Source organism: Notolepis coatsorum, assembly GCF_963971535.1.
Source record: "Notolepis coatsorum genome assembly, chromosome: 20".
NCBI classification, from domain to species: Eukaryota; Metazoa; Chordata; class Actinopteri; order Aulopiformes; family Paralepididae; genus Notolepis; species Notolepis coatsorum.
This window is the reverse complement of record NC_140184.1, coordinates 15,998,899-16,022,292: the sequence shown is the minus strand read 5'-3', so window position 1 is coordinate 16,022,292 and position 23,394 is coordinate 15,998,899. Positions and strand designations below refer to the sequence as shown.

General features: G+C 44.3%; 1 protein-coding gene across 1 annotated transcript in view; it reads left to right on the top strand.

Moving 5' to 3' along the window:
* Window positions 1–17,493, top strand: part of hsd11b2 (hydroxysteroid (11-beta) dehydrogenase 2) — a 33,974-nt gene extending 16,481 nt beyond the window's left edge. Inside the window, exons 3-5 of the mRNA XM_084337748.1 lie at window positions 7,373–7,562; window positions 11,592–11,728; window positions 13,819–17,493. Of these exons, the coding sequence (XP_084193874.1) occupies window positions 7,373–7,562; window positions 11,592–11,728; window positions 13,819–14,264 (773 nt within the window). The 3' untranslated portion in view covers window positions 14,265–17,493. The remainder of the gene's footprint in view (window positions 1–7,372; window positions 7,563–11,591; window positions 11,729–13,818) is intronic.
* The last annotated feature ends 5,901 nt before the right edge of the window (window positions 17,494–23,394 follow it).

Sequence of the window (23,394 nt, the reverse complement as noted above, 5' to 3'; positions counted from 1 at the left end):
GTAGATTCTGTCTCAGTCGTTTCCAAGATAAGTCTTCCAAGAGAACTCTTTGGAAAATATTCGGGAATGAGACCCATTGACCTCTGCTAACGTCCAGTATGATTTCTGGCACTTAGTTAAAGGAATAGTCCACCCTAAAACCTTTCCAAGCAATTCAAAGCAGCTGGTGATGTACTTAAAGGAAAACTCCAACAAGAAGATACATACCTTTTTTGTCTCTGTGCGTGCATTTAGCTTTGGGAACAGTCGCTCCATTAGCGTAGCTTAGCTTCATCACTGGAAGTGAGGCAGGACAGTAGCCTGACGTTCCCTACAGGTTTGTTGATATTCTCATTCCTTCAAAGGATCCGAACCGATTGAAGTTTATGGATACCATGACTTAAAATCCTCTTACCTTGACGATTAAAAGCCTCCCCAATTTAGAAAACAGTAATCCAATGGCTGGTATTGATAATATACTACTAACTACTGGACGCTCGTAGCTAACCGGAGCTAACACAGAACAGGATGGTAAAGCAAATATAATGACTTCCTTTCTGGGGTTTTCAAAATAAAAGTGTGACGTTTATAGCAGCGGAAAACGTTTATTTTGTACATTATCTAACGTTAACACGAACCTAAACTAATGTTACAACTAACCTAAAGTTAGTTGTAACTAACTGTACAGTTTCTACGCCTAAATGTACAGTTTCTACGCCTAATGTATATACTCTTTTCTTTCTGGACTCTTTTTGTATCACAAATACAGTACTGTAATTGCAAATCTGGTATGTCATAAATGTATAGATGTAGCAGTACTGTCTATCTGTATGTCATGTATGTCATATATGTTACGATGAATTGGAAATGGGGGACCCTGGTGGAAACAAGACGAAAGTCTTTCTCTGGTCTGCATCCCCTTAACAATTGTATGTATTGAGCTGTACTGCACTGTACCCATTCTGCAATCTGTTAATAAAGTTTTCATTCATTCATTCATTCATTCCGGTTAGCTCCGAGTAGGCCTGCCGCGATAAGCAATAAATCGATTAATTGCCGCGATAATTAAAATGAATGCAATGATTTTGACGGGCGCGATTAATTGCTATTTGCGCGTTTGTTTTAATGAGGCGGAACCAGTGCCCCTTGTCAGTCACTGTCCGTGTTGGGAGGCGGGCCGCTGGCTTTACTACAGAGCACAGTACAGGAGCTCCGTGGGGCTAACGTTACCCCTCATTGTGTCTATTCTACTAGCATTAACGTTACTCATACAAACAATCAATAGCGAGTTATATTGATCACGCTATGTACGATAGCCATGCTAAAACGCTAGCACAACATTAGCACCTAACCTAACAACAAGCCATAACAAGTCAGCGATCTTTTTGCGAGACTAAACTCTCCGCTCGGTGGCAAATTGTGTTGATGTCGGTTTTGTTTAATCAATAAATGAGGCAGAATACACAGTGACTGTATCCTTTGTTTATTGCACTTGTGCCTGCTGCAAACATAATGATTATGAAATCCTATGCGAGACATTAAAGATGGCGGCTTTCTGTTTTCGTTCAGACTCCCTCAGACTCTCCAACGAGTGACGCGTCTCTATTCTGACCAATCAGTGGTCTGCAGTGTTTCACGTGACTTTTCTGGTACCACTTCTACTCGCTTGGAACCACGACGGAGCAGGGACTAAAAAAGTACCCAAAAAGTACCTGATAATCACAACAATACTTCCGGTCCGGTCGGTGGGCTTCAAAATAAAAGTCTAAAACACCAGAAAAGACGGAGCGGTGGGCTTCAAAATAAAGGTTTTGGGAAATAAATTTCTCCAAAAAAAAATTATCTAACCGGTCGCAATAATATCGCTTATCGCGATATTTTCGGGGGCAATTAATCGCCCAGCAAAATGTGTTATCGTGGCAGGCCTAGCTCCGAGTGTACAGTAGTTAGTAGTATATTATCAATACCAGCCATTGGATTACTGTTTTCTAAATTGGGGAGGCTTTTAATCGTCAAGGTAAGAGGATTTTAAGTCATGGTATCCATAAACTTCAATCGGTTCGGATCCTTTGAAGGAATGAGAATATCAACAAACCTGTAGGGAACGTCAGGCTACTGTCCTGCCTCACTTCCAGTGATGAAGCTAAGCTACGCTAACGGAGTGACTGTTCCCAAAGCTAAATGCACGCACAGAGACAAAAAATGTATGTATCTTCTTGTCTAACTCCAGGGAAGATGTTAAATAAGCTAATTTCCCAAAATGTTGGAGTTTTCCTTTAATATAGTTCTGGGTGTAGTTAGCAGCAGTTTGATCATGTATTTTGTCCTCCCTCAACCTGACAATCACATGACACTATTGCTATAGCCTATAGCTACAGCCGAGTTTGACGGCAGAACATGTCTGAAACATCTAAAACATCAACAGCAGATGACTTTGGTGTGAGAAAGTGTTTCTTTCTAAGCCGACCATGTTCAGAATCAGAAATCTCTTTATTGCCAAGTAGTTTGCACTTACAAGGAATTTGATTTGGTAGTTTTTGGTGTGACATTAACAGACAGACAAGTAAGGTAGAATAAAATAAAGGGTAGAATTAAATAAAATGGAATATAAACTAAGTTAAAATAAAAGTACAATAGAATATAATATAATTATAAAATAAAAGTACAATAGAATATAATATAATTATAAAATTGTATTAAATAGGCCAGGGTTGTACAGTACACCTGCACAATACACCTGCCTTCAACAGTCATACAGGTAGAAATTGATCGTAGAACAAACATACTTCAGGATCTCCCAGTGAAACGTAGCCTCAACCGCCCAGCAGGGGTGTAAAGTACTTGAGTAATTGTACTTTGTTACAATACTTAAGTACTGTTTTTGGGGATTTGTACTTTACCTAAGTATTATTAGGTTTGTATACTTTTACTCAATTACATTTCAGAGAAAGAATACATACTTTTTACTCCTTACATTTAAAATGCAAACCTACAAATCTTGCAGGTCCAACAATTTTAATTAGTATATTAATAGTGATGCACCGATGTGAAAATTGTGGCCGATACCGATAACCGATATTAATATTGCTGTTCTGGCCGATACCGATATTTACCGATGTCGATATCTCTGTATAGAAAACACTTTTTTATGATAATCAAATAAAGAGCTATTTTCCAAAACGCATAATTTTTTTACTTTTGTAACTTATTTTCAGAAATGACTGATATTTTGAAACTATTTAAGGCCAAAACATGTAAAAAAAAAAAAAAAAATTATTTTATTTTTTATATTGGTCCTATCTTGATATCGGACCGATACCGATGTGTAAAAAAAATTGTCATATCGGCCGATATTATATCGGCGGCCGATATTATATCGGCGGCCGATATATCGTGCATCACTAGTATATTTGTTTCTCTGGCCGAACTAACGTTAACGTTATTAATCCTACGGCCGCACTTTATTTAAAAACAGCCAATCAAATCCCCATCAATGGAAAATTAACCTGCCCATACCCATAGTGATTGGTCCGTGTGCAAGACTAGAAAGCGGGGATATTTGATTAAACACGTGCTATCAGAAGAATAGTCAGAGTGACAAGCTACAGAAGATGGCCACAAACGAGTGATGAAGAGGACGAAACGGAACAAAAAGTTTACTTTTACTTTTTAGTACTTAAGTACATTTAAAAGTAGAAACTTTTTTACTTTTACTCAAGTGTGTTTTTAGAAAGATACTCTGACTTTTACTTGAGTACGATTTTGAGACGGTACCCATACTTTCATAATTAATTAATAAGTATCATTTATGGGTACTTTTTTCATCCCTGCCGTCCAGAGTGCAACGCGGTGTACATAGCTTTGTATTTCGTAAAATTGGCTCAAACTTGGTAGCTAGCCCAGCCAACAAGTGACAGAAGTTAACATGCTAGTGACTAGCTGAAGTAGAGGTAGACTCTGCAACACCAAAAGGTGTATATCACAACACTAAAACAATCCCTGGAATGTGTTGAACATCAACAAATCATAATTTGTAACAGTGGAACATTTTTCTTTAATAGTAGTGATACGAGCTTTGCATGCACACATGCACACACACCAGTAGACTGAACAACACAAATAGTCACCCTGAAAGGGTTATTTATCCGTAACTATATATTTGTTTCCCTAGATAGATCCTAATTTACAAATGATGAGGATCAAACAAGAAAGAAAAACAAAACAGCTTCCAAGATCTTTCCCAGAATCAAGTGTTATACAACGGTGGAGAGGAGGAAAAAATCTGACATATTTCCTTGAACTAATAAGCATTGTCCCGGCCAGCTTTTCAAGTTCAGTGAAAGATTGGGTTCATTTCACTCCATTCAGAAAGGGGATTTCTACGAATTTAGTGTATTCAAATAAAAAATATTATAATTATTATAATTTTTTCCTGAGAAGGTCGTCCTGCCCAATTTACCTATCTCAAACCCTGTCCTCATTTGTTGAACCTCCAATCACAACTGTTGCTTCAATTACCCACATGCTATTACATGGTATTACATGGCACTACATGGTAGTACATGGTACTAGTGGTAAGCACAGGTACCAGAATAGAAATACTACATTGAATCACTATAGAAACGTAGCATTTCTACGGTCAAACCAAATAATTACTATAGTGATTAATATTCCACTATAGAAATACTGTGGTGAATAATTATAGTATTTCTGGTAAGTCTATAGCGTGTCAGAAAAACATGACAGGAATACTATAAATCTGTCCCTTAAAGTGCTCTGAGCCAGAGTGTAATACTTGTTTACAGAGTCTTGCCTTTCAAATCCCATTTAATGTTGTTGTCAGCCGTGTGTCCCCACTCTTTGATTCCTGTGCTTAAATTAGAGTTGTCACACATTTCAGATGTGGTCGTGCATTAGTGTGGCTGTAATCTGTACTAGTCACCTTGTGCTAATTCCGTCCCGGTCTCCAAAGCCAATTAAAGAAGTCTGGACAGGACCGGCCGCCACCATTAGGTGTCAAGGTTTACCATTAGTCTCTCCTGTCGTGTAGCCCTGTTCTCTTGACTCCGCCTCCACCATGTTTACTAGGATCCAGCTTGCTGACCTCAAAAAGAAGGGGAATAAATCAATTACAGTTCACCTCCCTCTCCCCTCTGGCCAACCCCACCTCTCTCTCTCTCTCTCTCTCTCTCTCTCTCTCTCTCTCTCTCTCTCTCTCTCTCTCTCTCTCTCTCTCTCTCTCTCTCTCTCTCTCTCTCTCTCTCTCTCTCTCTCTCTCTCTCTCTCTCTCTCTCTCTCTCTCTCTCTCTCTCTCTTTCCCCCCCAGCTGAGAACAGAACGTTCCTTCTGGTCCTTAGTGGTTCCTGTCACTGTGGTTTTGATGTATCGTATTGCTAGGGGTGGGGGGTCGGGGGGTGGGGCCGACAACAAAATGTTTGCTTTCCATGCTAAGCTGTATCGTTAAATCTTTGGTAAAGACAAGCAAGTAGGCTCTGACGCCTGGATGGGATAGGGATGGGATAGGGGGTTGGGGGTTAAACCACGGGAAGCATCACTGAATAAAACAGACCCCCTAAGACACGTTCACAATAGGGCCCTTTCTCTCTCCTTGTCAAACATCGTTCCTCAATGCAGAAAAGATCTGCAGACGTAAACACGGTTTCCTCCTCACCAAACCCACGTTCTATTCGTCCTCCAACTGTACCGTCTCCCTCCCGCCTTCTTAATCCATTTCCCAGCATGCAAATCATCCCGGCACTCCAGATGTCCCCAAACAACTAAATTGTGGAGAAAAACATGCTTGACAAATGATCCAAGAGAGGGGGGAGATGGGTCCCACTGAAATGAAGAAAATGCTCAGAACATGCAAAACTGCCTCAGAACACGTCTCGTGTTGCACGACAAGGGACGAGGGCCGTTAGCTGACGACTGCAGTTCAAGTCTTACCTCACCTCCCCAGCCAGCAGTCAGGGGCCTTTCGCGGGGCAGAGTGTTTAACCCTTTCACTATAAAGGGTTAGCCTTCTGTAGTGTGGTAGTGAAAGGGTTAAACCTTAGTCGTGTGGCAGTGAAATGGTTAACCTTCTGTATTTCGCTGTGAAAGGGTTAACACTTTGGTAGTGTGGTAGTGAAAGGGTTAATGAAAAAACTGTCATAGGGGGGACCACAAATCAAAACACTATAGCTCAATAGATGGTAAGGGTATGCGGAGATGACATTATCGGTATCTGTATGTATTCAACCAACAAAATTATCTCTATCTGTATTCGGATAGAAGACCGAATACAGGTTTTTTTTTTTTTTTTTTTTTTTTGAAAAAAATACTTTTTAGATATTTTTCTTTTTTGCAACAATCATATACAAGATGGGAACATATGTAATCAAATTAACAAATAAACATTAGATTAAAGGAAGTCACGTTAAATCTAGCAAATGTATTTTTTACCTAATATTAATTGGAAATGCAATTAAAAGCATCAAATTGATTTAATATTGGCATATAATTAATTATTAATTATTAATAACTACTTTTAGTGCTATTTAGCACCCTTTTTGTTAACAGCAGCACACACCCCACCTTCCCTCTCCTGCTAAATCAGGCATGTTCCTTTTACACAGCCTCTAGACTAACATGTAGGCTGCCCATACTATTGTGTTGTTCTCTGACAATACATTTTAATCTAATCTAATCTAATATTTGTGTGATGTTCGGAAAACAAAATCAGCTTTATAGAGCAGAAAAGGTTTAAGCATGATACTTATGAGCGTCAGAAACTAATCTTTAAAACATCCTCACGTCTCTTCTACAAATTCAAATTGGCCTATGTTCAAGATTCCATTTCTAGAGTCTATCATCTAATGAATTATGCATACATTAGAGAAGATAAATAGCCTAAATATGAAATGTCTGGGCTATTTTCCATACATGAGGAATGAGGAACGGATTCTGCCCAGTCTGATCGTCAAACTGACATGACCACCATGTCCACCGTCACAACTAAAATATGCATTTCGGGTTGGTTCCAAAATAGATAAATATAATTAATTTCGCATGCATAACTCATGATGATGATTTAAGACAAGCTTAAGACAAGCTTTCTCTAGGCTTTTGAAAATGTAGGGGAGACCATGTAAAAAGTTTTGTGTCCATCTCATTATCCGTGCTTTCCCGAATTCAGATTCAGATTCGGGCTCATCCCTAGTAGGTAGTAAGGCATTGTTTTAACAATAATGAGAAAGACTGCCCCTATGTGGATAATGTATGGAAATACAAAAGCAGTGGCTACTGTACCAGTGGGAGAAGTTGAAATATAAGTTATATGGCAAATTATACTGTATTGTGTGTAGTGCTGTCGATAAAGGAACGTTTATGGTTTCTCTCTTTCTTCCTGTAGGTCTGTGGGGTCTGGTAAACAACGCAGGAGTGTGCGTGAACTTCGGGGATGCCGAGCTGTCGCTCATGTCCAACTATCGCGGCTGCATGGAAGTCAATTTCTTTGGAACGTTGACCGTCACCAAGGCATTCCTGCCACTCCTGCGCCAGGCCAAGGGTCGCATAGTGAATATCTCCAGTCCTGCAGGTGGGTGTCTGACAGTGACAACACATGTACACATCACATATCACCAGTGTTGTGCTAGTTACTGAAAAATAGTAACTAGTTACCATTACTAGTTACTTCATTTTTTTTGGATCCACTTTTTCTCCTCTTTTTAAATTTTTTTCTCCCATCCCAATTCCACTGTGCCAATTCTCCCCTCCCCTGTCTTGAACGTTGCTCGCATATGCCCCCCACTGGTCGGTTGTAGGGAGGATAGAAGCCTTGCATCACGTGTCCCCTCCGGTAGACGAGGAGGCAGCCTGTCACATATTTTCACCTGCCAGCGCGGACTCTCATTGGCGAGGTGTAACGCGTGGGAGGCTCACACTACCCCCGCCATTTCCTATCTCTGCTGTGCAGGCTTCCCCCAACCGACCTGTAGGAGTCGCTGTCCACAACGTCCAGATTACCACCCATTGACTTCCACTTGCTAACTCGCCAATTGTGTTAGTATGACGGCCGGCCAAGCCGGAGGCAACGCCGACAGCCGGAGTCGAACCCGGTGTCTCTTGCGTTGGTGACGAGCGCAATGTCCGCTGCGCCACCCAGCCGCGTAGTTACTTCATTTTAAAAGTAACTCAGTTACTTTACTGATTACTTACACCAAAAAGTAATGCATTACTGTGAAAAGTAACTTTTTAGTTACTTAAATTATTTTCTTTTTAAATACTAAAACAACATTATTTCAATCGCTTGAATGTGGTCAATCTCACCAGCAATGACATCGTATGTGTGCCTACCCTATATTCTTTTGCAGGCCAATGCAGCTTTCTGGCGTTGTAAAGTAGTGGGGTTTATCCAGTGAGATGTTATCCCGAGGAAGCTTTTGTTGTGGATGGACCAAATGTCTGCGGTGGTCGAGATGTAGTCCGGCCCCTCAAACCTTTTCTTTAGCTCATTTTCCATTTTTGTATGAGTCGGATGAGTCCGGGGGCCTTTGACGTTAGACTCAGCTACTAGTTTCGTTGAAGCATGCTAGATTTGAATTGCTATTTTGGGCAGTAGATAGGATCTTTGAACCAAGACACAATTTACATTGAACTAAAACACAGGCACCGGCATGACAGTCTAGACTAGAGTAAACACAAACACGCCCACAACGTGTCTCTGCATGTGACACAGGAGTCAGGACTGCACTACAGCTCGCTACCAATCTACATAAAAATAACACAGTAACAAACCATTTAGTAACGGTAATTGAGTTACTGAATTTAAAAAGCAATGCGTTAGAGTACTAGTTACTGCCAAAAGTAATGGCGTTACTGTAGTCCCAACACTGCACATCACTCACTTACAAAACGACTTCATAAGCCAAGCGTTACACAAGAAGACCAGAACGCCCTCGAATTCCCATGCAATAAATACACACACAAAACACACGTGCTTGCACGCGCCCATTGTTTGTTTCCTACAAGACATACCTCAATGTTCTTTAAGGAGTGCCGGTAGCTGTGAATCTTAATCTAATGTTCCGATCAATGCGCGCAATCACATCCTATTGTTATTTTGGGAGCGATGAACTGATTACTACTCTTCCAGAGGAAACTTCACTGCAGATGCAGACAAACGAAATGAGGCGTCCTTCTTTTCTACCGTTCTGCTATACAGTATATGCCAGCGGTGTCTTTGAGGTCTGGCCAAAGCAGTACGCTTGCCACTAACCACAATGCTGGCACAGAGCCTTTTGAAAACATTCTCTGCTGCTGTGGTGGTGATGAGATTACCCAGGAGGCAGCCCCGGCGGTGTCTCCAGTAGCACCTGAGACATCTGAATGAAGGGCTTTCTCCGTTGTTTCAATAACTACAAGCTACAGTACATACTGTACTGACGGATATTCCAACAGATATTATTTAATGGCCAAAATATCCAAATTAGATTCTATTAAAATGGATTGTCATTATACAGCACAAGTACAGTACAACAAAAAGAAGTTTGGCGTCCAACCAGAGTGCAAATGTAGCAGTGAAGGGCAACAGCAGTACACAATGTAGGCCTACAGGTGATTAAACTGGGTACAAAATATACAAATTAGTAGGGGTGGGGGGGGGGGGAAATCGATACGTAGTAGTGGCGATACTGTATCGATACAGGGGCGCCAAGTATCGATATTTAATTATTCATAATTTCTTTTTTTAATAAATTGTATAAGGAAGTTGCATTGTTAATTTCAATACCTGTAATTGCACAGTAGTCCACACACACACATGTGCATTCAGTTAAGTTGGAATATGACCGTAATACAAACAGTTCAGTTTGTCAGGTACATGCAACACAGATTACAGTGTTTACACCCGTCTGCTTGAGAAAATACCATGTTCTGCAATAAAAATTATTGAAGTGAGATGAACAGACTGAACTTTATTTTATTAGATAAAACATGTTGACAAAGTTTTACTTTGCAGTTGAAAAAGGTAATAAATTAAATAAAAAAATAAAAAAAAAATATATATATATATATCGCAATATTAATATCGCAATACTCAGCGTATATCACGATATATTTAGTATCGCGATACTATCGTATCGTGACGCAAGTATCGCGATAGTATCGTATCGTGAGGTCTCTGGCGATTCCCACCCCTACTACTAAAGTGTTAAGTGCTAATCGGATGTATGTACAGAGTTGTAGTATAACATGTACAGTGATACAGGTATACAGACAGTATGGTAGTAGTCATCCTAAATACTAAATGCTGCCAGGTTGGTAATTCTCATGATTATAGAGAGTGAACCAGGAACCTCAGAACACGAGTGTATTGTAAGCACCAGGGTGGATTGTCTACTCTAAAACCCACAACCCGCCTCCCCTACACCTGCTCTCGCTACCCGACGCATACAATTTACCGATGGGCTTATATTCCCATAACCCTATCAACGCCATCCAGTCTGAGCTTTAGATCTAAGCACTTCTCGTACACAAAAGCCTTTCTTTCCTCACTGCCCGGGGGAGGGGGGGGGGGGGGGAACAGCCCATTTATAAACAGTCTCGATATGCAATTAACCCCCCCGCCCATCTTCACGGCTTCCTTTTCGCCCCCCGTCAAAAGCTGGGGCCTGACTTGGCACCCATCTCGTCTCACCTGTCTGGGCTCTTTCCTGGATCTGTGACACCCCGAGGCCAGTAACAAGGCATCAATTATTCTATCTGGCACCATCTTTTCTCCGTCAGCCCTATCTCTGTGTTTCTGCATAGAGAACACCGTGCCCTGAGTAGGGATGGGTACCAAAACCCAGTATTAATAAAAGGGCCCCCCCCCCGAGGAGAAATTATGTTTACAGTAATCAAATCCAATCAAATTCATTTGTAAGGCCCGACAACACACGTTAATGTCCTCATGGGCTGGACACATCTTCTTTAACAAGTCAAGAAGAAACATCACAGTAAGTCAAGAACAAAACAAAAGACACCATAAAGTCCAACATTTTTTAAATAAATGCAAAATAAATATCAGTAGCTACTGATAAGCTCCGATGTTACCTGTTCTGCTATCGGTAGCCTATTGGAGAAATGAAGGATTTAGGATCTCTCTCTCTCTCTGTCTCTGAGCTTGTCACACTGCGAGGCAGGGGCCAGCTCACTCTGCCACTCTCTCTCACATGCACACAGGCACCTGAGAGAGAGAGAGAGAGAAAGAGACTCTCATTATGCACTACGCAAATAAGCGTGGACTGTGTTCCGAGAGAGAGAGATAGAGAGAGAGAGAGAGAGAGAGAAAAAGAGACTGTCATTACGCGCGACGCAAGTAAGCGCGCACTGCGTTCAGAGAGAGGGAGAGAGAGAGAGAGAGAGAGAGAGAGAGAGAGAGACAGAGAGACTCTTCACTACGACTCTAAAACGGTGATGCTGCACGTTCTAACCCGCCAAAGTGGCTGGTAAGAGTGACAGAGTTACACACCACTGCCGAATTCGACCCGCATTTGGCGGGGTGGCGGGTGTTAATGTCAAGCCCTGCTTCTGTCTATTGTATCTATTGTACTGACTGTTTGTCTGTGTGTGTTTTCTCTTCTTCTCAGGGGACCAGCCTTCCCATGCCTGGCCGCGTACGGAGCATCCAAAGCAGCTCTCAACCTCTTAATCAACACCCTTCGCCATGAGCTGGAGCCCTGGGGTGTTAAAGTTTCCACCATCCTGCCCTCATCCTACAAGACAGGTGAGGAGAACCCGCCCGAGGTTGTCAGGCGTTTGACTCCCAGAACATTCATAGAAAGTGAGATCGAAAACAGATACTGCCCATATCACGGGTTCATTGAAGAGTAGGACCGACGATAACCCTGTGACGACCCCCCCCCCCCCCCACCCCCCCCCCCCCCCCCCCCCCCACCGCCTCTAAGAGTCCCTGAGGGATTTCTGGGTCATTCACTAGACATTAGCTCCGATGCAAGAGTGTATAAGAGTGATTATTCTGATCCATAGGTGTCACTCTTTCAACTGTTCCTCCCCGCCTACACTGTAGATGCGGATCTGGAGTAAATCAAATCTAATCCCTGGGCTCCTTGGGACAGAATGTTATTAGAGGTTAACCGCAGGACTAGAGTCCCCGTTCAGAGGGGATGCCAAGCTGTCGCATACTTGGAAACAAGGAAATAGGAGATGGTCGCCCTGTGATCAACAGAAGATTAGCTTACTAGCCCACATGAAGATACAGGGTCTGGTTCAAAACATGTCAATGATGGTTCCGGAATGGTGTAAAATTCTCCGATAATGTTTGCCACATGCAGAGTACAAATTGTACGTCTGTGATTTGACAGTTCTCCACGGAACGCGTTATTATTAGTGATGTAAAGCATAAACCGTCAATGAGATGAGAAGAATACAGAACGCCTAAAAAAAAGCGTGCGAATAGAAACCCTAGAACGGACCCTAGAAAGGGATTGGATACAGTGTACAACCCACCAGCCAATACCATGTGGCGTATTGCAGCTTTGTTGTTCGCCTTCTGCGATCCTTAAAGCCCTTGTCTCCCTTCAGTAATTTTCCTATTTGTACATGTTTATTTAGAGGCACTGGCCAGCCAAAAGCTGTTGAAAGGATTATTACACTCTAAAATGTCAGGATAAAGTGTGCCCAGTGCTGCTTGTTCCATGCAATCTATCATCTGGCTTCAACCTCAGCAGGTCTTCTCTCTCTCTCCCCTTTGTTTGGTGAGAAAGGAAGGAAGGGAGGGGGAGGGAGGGAGGGAGGGAGGGAGGGAGGGAGGGAGGGAGGGAGGGAGGGAGGGAGGGAGGGAGGGAGGGAGGGAGGGATCGGGGTGGAACGAGGGAGAGAGGTTTTGTGGATACAGTGCGTTCCCATGTGGCTTGTTTTGATCCCAGGTGCTTGGTGGAAGTGACAATATTTTGATGTTAGATTATGTTGGGTTGCTTGGGAAGGGATATGGTTCTCTTTTTAACAACTCTTCTCGCATGTTTAAACTCAGCCATTGGTGATGTAATAAGCACAGTAATAGCCCATGGGCCTAGGAAACTACACACCTTCAGTCAGTCAGAAGAAAGTACCTAACACTCCACAGACATTAAGTCTTTTTTACTTTTACTGTCAGGCTAAACAAATCTGACAATGTAAAGTGTTGACAGAGTCTGGCTATGGGGCGACAATAATATGTTCATGAGACATGGTTTCTCCCTTCAGCCTTTAATCGGCGTGGTTTATTATTTACAATTGCACACAGCAGCACATGAGTTCTCCTCTCCGTGAGAGGCAGGTGGGAAGAGATAGAGGGGGAGGAGACATCTCCTTAAATACCCTCCACCTGACGGTAGCATTAGCGGCTCCGCCTATAGCGCCCTCTAGTGGAAACAGTTATGCATAGTTAGACAGTTACTAGCAATCATATATAACCTCTAACTTTAACATAAAGGGTTACTGTTCAAGGTTTATTGTTATGGATGGGGAACAGCACCAATGCTGCCAAATCCAATGTAAACGTTTCATTACTGAATTAATTAATGAATGATCATTACATTTATATAGCGCTTTTCTAGACACTCAAAACGCTCCCCACAATGTAGGGTGGAAATTGCCTCCTTCACCACCACTGGTAGCACCCAACCTTGAGCTAGGGCTAGGTGGCACCACGCACACATCACACTACACAATGGCTGAACGGCTCAGGAGACAGGGATTGATATCAGCCATTTATGGGGGAAGGGATGATTAGGTGGCCTTGATGACCTGCTTGGGAATTTGGCCAGGAACGTTACTAATTACTAATGCCAGTGTTCTGTTTCTGCCGTCCTGCAGGTCAGTCCAGCAACCATGCCTACTGGGACAACCAGTACAAGCACACGCTCCAGAACCTGTCCCCGGGCCTGCTGGAGGAGTACGGTGAGGACTACATGAACGAGACCAGGGAGCTGTTCCAGAGCCACGCCAAGACGGCCAACGAGGACCTCAGCCCCGTCACCGACACCATCGCCGAGGCGCTCCTCTCGACGCAGCCCCAGTTCCGTTACTACGCGGGGCCCGGCGTGGGTCTCATGTACTTAATCTACAGCTACTTCCCGCTGTTTCTCAGTGACAAGTTCCTCCAGAAACTGTTCGTCAAGAAGAGGCTCATGCCACGGGCCCTGAGGAAGCAGAACAGCCTAGGCATGAGCCTGGACGACGACCACCACCACCACCACCACTACAACAACATAATCAACAACAACAATAACAACAACAATAAGGAGAAAACAGCCAAGTAATCTTGTCTTTTTTAGGTCGATAGGTCGATAATTATTGTTATTATAAGAAGCTGTAGGACCACTCCTGTAACACACTCATAGTGTTGTATTTTATTGTACATTCATTTTTATTTTGTATTGTGTTATTTTGTTTTTTTTACATTGTTATTGGAAGGGATCATAGAATTGCACCATTTATTTTATTTTATTTTATTTTATTTTCGGGGTGGTTTCACATGGCATGCATGGAGCAGGCACTGATGAAAAAGCCTTCACTGAGGAGAAAGCAAGTCAACGAAATGCCTCTACAACCTTATATCATCACAGCGCTGCATTGGTGCATTCAGAACTTGAGAGATGGGTTAGATGACTTTTGAAAAGTCCTGCAGGTGGGACACTTGGTAAGACAAGAAGACAACAACAGATGGGCACATTGCGCATGACATTTATACACACACACACACACATACACACACACACACACACACACACACACACACACACACACACACACACACACACACACACACACACACACACACACACACACACACACACACACACACACACACACACACACACACACAATAAGAAAGAGAAATGTACTTCATGTGCCTTGGTCACAGTCTTATAAAGTGAGGAAATGAGAGATACAAAATCTGAATGTTCTGAATGAGCCTGAAACATGCAATTATACAATAATTAATTAATTCAAACCTTTATTTTAATGTGATTTAAGATAGAAGTTGCCCTCATTTGCAACAATGTCGAGTTACATGCCATTTCAAATGAACAATTAAAACACAGATGAATATGAAGGTAAGAAAATGATCAGTATACAGTTACACTGTTATCAATTAAATTTGGGAAAATAAAAACAATGAAATACAAGCGAAACACTGTCAAAACTGTTTCACGATGTACATGGGAGCTTTATGATCATGGCCCTAAACTGACCAACTGATTTTCAGCTTATAATGAAGATCATTTCAGGTTGATGCACTAAAACAAAAGGGTGGCTTCCCAAGTTCAGACTGTGCATGAGGGACCTTAAGCATAAGTCATTTGAGCGTGTTAGCTAGGGTACAAAGTTACAATCTAACATCATTGCAATATAAGGTGGTAGCTTTCCGATAATGGCCTTATAGATAAACAAATACCAATGATCATTACGCCTCTCTACCAGAGAACACAACCCACCTTGTCATAGAGGACACAGTGAGTATAGCTATCACCAATCACCAGTAATAATAATAATAAGAATGATAGTCCGTGTCTAGAGGTTTAGGAGTGGAAGGAGTAGCGTTTCTATAAATTACATCTCCATAATCCAAAACTGATTCAACAATAGTTTTTTTTTTATTAAACATAGGGAAGCTGGTTCTATTTCTGTAGGAGAAGCCAATTGTTTGTCGCAGTTTGCTGGCAAGATCATCTATATGGTATTTAAACATACATTTCTCATCAAGCCACATGCCAATATATTTGTATTCAACAACTCTTCGATGTTAGATACATTACTAGTGGATATTATGCATGCTTTCATAATCAATATCTCTGGTTCTAGTAAACAGCATGAACTTTATTTACATATATTAAGCACCAGTTTAAGATTAATAAGCACATCCTGTAGAGTATAAAAGATTAGCTGCAGGTTCTCAATGGCTAGCTGTACAGAATCAGCAATACAATGTACACCCAAGATGGACTTGACAACCACTCAATGAAGAGACAATATCATTCATATAAATTATGAAGAGGACAGGGCATAATTGATCCCTGCAGAACACCCTTTGTTACGATAATAATTCAGACTGGACACTCCCGGACTTCACACACTTACTTAAATAAATAATTCTGAAACCAATCACAGGCCATTCCTTCTTACAATAATGCATAACCTTTGTAAGAGCAAAGGATGATCAACTGTATAAAATCCGCAAAAAGAGCTGTGCAATGTTTCTTGCTGTCCAAAGTGGCTACTATATTATTTGTAACTAATGTAATGGCTGAAATTGTGCTGCGATTGGCTCTGAAACCATATTGGTTTGGACTTAAAACAGCCTTACTAGAAAGTTGGTTATTTACCTTGAATTGGTTATTTCATTAGAAATTGGTCTGTAATAATTTAAACAACTTCTAAAACCACTTTTATGGTTTATGTGGACAATATGTGGAAATATGGAAATATGTGGGCCAATTTTGAAAGGTTGAATATGTGCGTTAATTGCTGTTTGATAAATTGAGCAGCCAGTTTTATATATATTTTCTTTTAAAGGATCCAATTTATCCTCTCCGGTTGAGCTCCTGGAATCAATGGCTTACAAAGCTTCAAATACATCACTATAGTAGAAAATTACTGAAAGGTAAAATGAGGCACATGGCTCAATGTGGAAACACAATCATCATTAATAAGGTGGGGGGGGGGGGCTGTGTATTCCAAAATGTTTTTGAAAGCTAGGCTTTCTGATCAGACATCAAGCAGTCCCCACATTTAATGTGTGTGGAAACAGTAGTTTTGTTTTTATTACAGTTTACTGATTTTCTCACCAATGATGTGCATTTATTCCTAATTTGTCTAAAGGATGGTCTCCAGAGTGTCTGGCAAGGGACCAGGCTCTATTTCTGTCCTTGAATAAAGCTGCTAGTTCAGGTGAAAACCAGGGAATAATTGAACCCACTTGTCACTTGTCATGGATCAACGTGTCATGGTTCAAAATGGGCACATCTTCCTTTTGTTATTTTCCAAATACAATTTCTTCTCACTTAGTTGAGTTGTCTGACGCAAGACTTACCAATCATTAGCACAGCCATCTTGTATCATTTTGCTCTCTGTGTTCCTTTCAATGATGGCTTAAAAGGATATAAGTGCAAGTTTTTCATTCTATATCCTCCTACTGACAGTCCGGTCTCAACATTTCATCCTCCTGTGAGGTTCGCTCGACTCCTGTGAATTATTTTGCTGTTGAGAACAGGAACTCTGTTTCATCAAATGACCGTCTCTCGGCCAGAGCTCTGCCACTGTGTCCAATTCAGAGACACAACCTCACCTCGTGTTTTGTAAATACACGATACCTGTTTTTACTCACATGCTTTCCACCCTCCCACTTCTGTTCTCGAATCAAGAGTATTTATGGATATCTTTTTGTTTATAAATCATTTAAACTGTGAATTTTATATCAAAATTACAAAAGAAAACTGGAAAAAAAAAGTTTATTGTTCACTGAGTTCATTCTTTGATAGTATTAAAGTTGTCTTTTTCAAACATTGTCCTGTATTCTCTGTGGTTTACATGTATTTAGAATTAATAACTTTTGTTCACTGGAGAAGAAGTCTTTAATTGTCATGCAGATTAACACGCACAGACATGCGAGATAGGCGACACACATGCACTGAGTCGCCAATGAAATGTCTCTCTGCACCTTTCCCATCCCGTCGTCCTTCCCCCCAAGGACGTGGGCCGCGCCCGGGGACCAAATCCAAGTGCTCCTGTCCGTCTTCGTCAGGGACACGGCAGTGTCTGCGATCTGTTCTGCATGTTTTTCCATTGGGTTTATATTATCGGGAGGGGAAACCCTTGCGAACACGGGGAGAACATGCAAACTCCACACGGAAAGGCCCGGGGGATACCCCACCAGGTTCCTGGCAATGTGGCAACCCAAGCGGGAATTGAACCCAGGACCACTACACCACCGTGCCGCCTGAATACTGTGTACTACATTTACCCTCAAAGAACCCTCAGTTATATATTCGTACTGGTGAATCGCGTCTCGCTCTTTCGCCATATTGAGATATACCTCATCTCCAGTACCTACTGTACTTCATTAACGAAAACAATGCACCCATGCACTTGACCAGGCCCCGCCCCAGTGTGCCCCTATAAGACACCGGGCATTGGTCACACTCGCCCTTCCTCTTTTTCGTTTTCCATCATGGACGTGCAGTGCATTCCATGAACTAGCTGTTGATGAAATGCAGAGAGTAATTGAACAAGTCAAGTCAAGAGTTTTATTTGTCACAGCATACAAGTATACAATGAAATGCAGGTGGTCTTGCCCGCAACGATGTGCAATATAGTACAACATATAATAGAATCCAATAAAACAACATTGTGCAATAAACAGGTAACATAGTGGGGCATCTCGGTATTTGTACATACGTTATTTACAGAGCATGGAGGACATGCTAGGTCTTTTGGTAGTGCAATACACTGTTACTGTTGCTATACTATTTTTAAAGTGACCTTTCCTTTGTGGCCATAAGTGTGGGCGTGTGCAGCATGAGTGTGTGCTTGCTCATGTTAAAGTGGCTGCAAGTGTGCAAGCGTGTACAGCGTGCGTGTCGTGTGTGTGCTCATGTGTGCTGTGTGTGGAGAGTTCAGTGTTCTGTGGCACTCAGTGTTCAGTGTTCAAGGCTCTGATGGCCTGGGGGAAGAAGCTGAGCCGAAGCCTCTCTGTCCTAGTAGCTGGGGTTCGCAGGCGTCTGCCTGACCTCAGCAGCTGGAACAGGCTGTTGTTGGGGTGGTGAGGGTCTTTCATTATTCTGCAGGCTCTGGATTTGCACCTCTTGTTGTATAGAACCTACAGGGGAGGTAGTGCAATACCCGTGGTACGCTCGGCTGAGCGCACCACTCTCTGTAGGGCCTTCTTGTCCTGTGCCGTGCTGTTTCCATACCAGGCAGTGATGTTTCCAGTCAAGATGCTCTCTACAGCTCCGGAGTAGAAGGACTGGAGTATCTTCCCAGATACTCTGAACTTCCTTAACTGTCTCAGGTGGTAGAGGCGCTGCTTCGCCTTTTTTACAACTGTGTCTATGTGTGTTGACCATGTCAGATCCTCTGAGATGTGGACCCCCAGGTACTTAAAGCTGCTCACCCTGTCCACGGTAGCCCCATTTATCCTCAGTGGTGTGTGTGTCTCCTGCTGTCCTCTCCTATAATCCACGATCAGCTCCTTGGTTTTACCAATGTTCAGGAGCAGGCTGTTGTCCTGGCACCAGCGTTCCAGTACCTCAACCTCCTCCCGGTAGGCCTTCTCGTCGTAGTCCGAGATCAGCCCCACCACCACTACTATGTCGTCTGCAAACTTCACTATGGAGTTGGAGCTGAACTTGGCCACACAATCGTGTGTGTAGAGTGAGTAGAGCAGGGGGCTCAGAACACAGCCCTGGGGGGACCCGATGCTCAGGGTGATGGTGTTGGAGGTCTGACCCCCCACCCTGACCGCCTGGGGTCTTTCACTCAGAAAGTCCAGTACCCAGGCGCTCAGAGCGGAGCTCAGACCCAGCTTGATCAGCTTGTCCACCAGTCTGGTGGGGACTATGGTGTTGAACGCTGAGCTGTAGTCAATGAACAACAGTCTCACATAGCCCCCCTTCTGGCGGTCAAGGTGAGAGAGGGTGCTGTGCAGTACCTGGGAGACCGCGTCGTCAGTAGACCTGTTTGTCCTGTATGCAAATTGCATAGGGTCCATATCACTGGGGAGGGAGGCACAAATGTGATCCTTGACCAGCCTCTCGAAACATTTCATGACCACAGAGGTGAGTGCCACCGGTCTGTAGTCATTGAGACATGTTGGGGAGGGTTTCTTCGGTACAGGGATGATGGTAGACATCTTGAAGCAGGCAGGGACCACTGACTCTGCCAGGGATTGATTAAATATGGCGGTGAACACAGGGGCTAGCTGGTTGGCACAGGACTTAAGTATGCGTCCTGTTATACCATCTGGGCCAGCCGCTTTCCTGGTGTTCACCTGCATAAATGCTCTTCTCACACTGTGTTCCGACAACGAGAGAGCGTCCCCGCCCCCCCGCGGTTGCCCCCCCCTCCACAACAGCCGGCGCGCCAGTGACGTCACTAGCCGTTGGGCCAGCGGCGCCACTGTCTACACCAAACCGAGCGTAGAAAGAGTTGAGTTTGTCCGCGAGAGAGGCGTCGTCACTCCCCATTGAGGGGGCGCTGACTTTGTAGTCAGTTTTTGTCCTCAGTCCCCGCCATAAGCCTCTTGTGTCGTTTTGTGCCATTTGTGTCTCCAGTTTATCAGCATATGTCCGTTTTGCAAGTTTTACAGCCTTGCGCAGAGTATAGACTGTAGCCTTGTACTCCTCCATGTTTCCTGACTCTCTGCCCAGGTTGTAAGCAGCGGTGCGAGAGTTCAGAGCTGCTCTGATAGTACTGTCCACCCACGGTTTCTGGTTTGGGAAAACCTGCACCTTTTTCATGGGGACAATACTGTCAGCGAGTGTTGTTATGAAGCATACAACGCTGTCCGCGAACTCGCTGACATCACTGGCGCTTCCTTGAAACATATTCCAGTCCGTGTCTGCGAGCGCGTCCTGAAGCGTGGCCTCTGATTGGTCGGTCCATTTCTTTTGTCTCACGTGACACGACGGCGTCACGTGATCTTTGTTTGTAAGCGGGGAATAACAAGATGTAGTTGTGGTCGGATGAGCTTGTAGAACCTGTCAATGGTGGAGCCGCTACAGCCTTGTAGCCGGCTCTGAACGGGGTGTAACAGTGGTCGAGTGTGTTTCCTCCCCTTGTGGAGCAGGCGATGTGTTGAAAAAAGGACGGCATCACTTTTTTCAAATTGGCCTGATTGAAATCACCAGCTACGATCGTCGCCGCGTCTGGATGTTTGATTTGATGTTTATTGAGATGGTCGTGTAGCTCCGCCAGCGCTTTGCCAGTGTTCGCTTGTGGAGGGATATATACAGCGGTCATGATGACCGCGGTAAACTCACGGGGGAGGTGGAACGGATGGCACAGAATTGAAAGATGTTCCATGTCTGGGGAGCATGAGCGTGAGAGAACATGCACCTCTTTGGGGTTAACCCAGCCATTGTTCGTGAGGAGACAGACCCCACCGCCGACGCTCTTGCCAGAGGCTGCCGTGCGATCCACTCGTAGGACGGTGAAGGAGTCCGAGGGAGAGATGCTATGATCCGGAGTCGCTGGCTTGAGCCATGTTTCCGTAAAACACACGATGTTAACGTCTCTCACCTCCCGTTGGAAGCGGACCCTCGCTCTCAGATCATCCATCCTTCCCTCCAACGAACGTGCATTCGCCAGAAAGATGGATGGAATTGCTGGGCGGTAAGCAGATCTTTTTAACCTCAGCCTGATACCTCCACGTCTCCCTCTGTGTCTCTTCCTGCCGGTTCCTTTGTCTTTTTCTTTGTTGTCGTTGTCCCGCCTGATCTCCGTTGGCCATTCTAGGCATAAAGTGTCTCCAGACTCCTCTTTGAGTCCGGAGTTTAGGTCCATAAGTGTCTGGCATGACGTACCCGCCAGTGATGTTTTAATAAAAAAAGTAGAAAAAACAAACATAATAGCTAAAAGTGTGCACAATGTTCGCCGGAGATTTCGCCCCTGGAATCTTCTCGGCACGTTCTGACAGCGGACCGAGGGACGTCGCGCGGCGGCTAGCTGTCGTGGCTAGGTCGTGCCCAGGTAGGATCTGCACCACTAGGCATAACAATGCTGGCGTTAGTGATGCTGCTCGAGTTGTCCCGTGAGACAACCGAGTTGTGTATTGGCGCAAGGGGCAGGATATCTGGGTAAACATTGTCGTTTTCCCGGTTATCCTGGAGCGCGCGGCTAACGCTATGCTACGATGCTGGGTTACTGTTCTGTTTGATTCCCCGATGAGGGCTGTCTTTTTAAAAAAGGTCTTTCCTCCTCTTAACCATTCATGCTGACGGTCAATCTGTGTCTACTGTTGGGAGTGTTGACGGGGGCTTGTTTACCTTTTTCATGGGTGAATGGGCTGAGGCCTAGGGCTGGTGTGCTTTTTGTGAATATTATGAATAGTGTGCGGGACTGGTGTTTCTCTGGTCTGCATCCCCTTAACGTTGTGTGTATGGGCTAGCCCATTCTGCAGTGTGTTGGTGGAGTTTTAGTTCATTTATTCATTAACCCCTTCATGGGTGCACACCACAGTGGAGGTTGCTGGTTGCAACCACCACTGGTGCTCCGTGCTTGTGAAGCAGGTGGCATCAGTCCTTTGCCTCTGGCATGTTGGAACAGTGCCCCGCCCGGCCGACGCCATGAGGTGAGTCGGCCCGGCGGGTGGCTGGTGGGCTGTTAAGCCTATACCGCCACGGTATAGAATTAGCAGCGATTAGTAACTTTGTTCGAATTGCTGTTTTTTCTGTCAAAAATGGTGTCTGGTGGCGGGGCCTTGAAGGCCAGCCGACGTAGAAACATAGCGCAAGGTTTTGATGTTATTAGCTTTGACCTAGCCGCAAGCTATAACCGCAGGGAGGGCTAGGATGCTGTCAATGCTTATTTACAGACATCTTGGTTGGATTAGTCTCCCTTTGAGGGGGTGAGAAGTTTTAAAAAGTACCCTGGGCACAACATCAACAGGTGACCGCAAGGCCGACAGCCTTGGCGGTCGAGGGATCGGCTACATTAGATGAGCACGCCCTAAAAAACCGTCGCCATCTAGCTGTGGGCAGCTCGCTCCCCCCCCCAACCCCAGCGGGATAAGGGCTCTGATTTGTTTCCTTTGGCTGCGGGCCGCATGTCTTCAATGAAGCGCAAGCGGCCCCACGTTTCGCGTCTCATGGGGACAGGGGCTGACACCCAGTTGATGGCTGAGACTGGGTCTGTCCGTGAGAATGTTGTGCCGTCAAGCGGCTCCCACGCCACACGTTCTGCGTCTGTGTTTGGTTGAGCCTGGTGTTACGTCTGTCAACTACAAAGGTTGTCAGCAGGGGGGCTCGAGACCTCTTGAGGCAAACAGTGCAGGTTCCCCCGACCTCGCCTTCGCCAGGCCGGGTATCACGTTAGTGCCTCCCACTCCCGGAAGACCGGCAGTGGTCTGGCAGGCGCGCGTGATTTGGGTGGTAGTAATATCACTGCAGGGCTACGGTGTGTAGGAACCCACCCTATCGGGCAGTGTGGGGGCCTCACACCTTGCATGTCCAGCTGTAGAACAACTCCTCAGCTGTCCATGCTGGAGGGGTGTTCAGTGGGGGAGCATTTGTCACCTAGTATGATGTCAGCTTCCCCCGTATCAAACCGGCCCTTTCTGTCGGGGTCCCCCCTTGGGTGCTATTGCCTCGTGGGTAGTGTCAGGGTCCGATGTCCCGTCTCCACAGAACGCTCTGCTCGCACGGTTAGCGGGTCCAGGGTTGGCTACACACA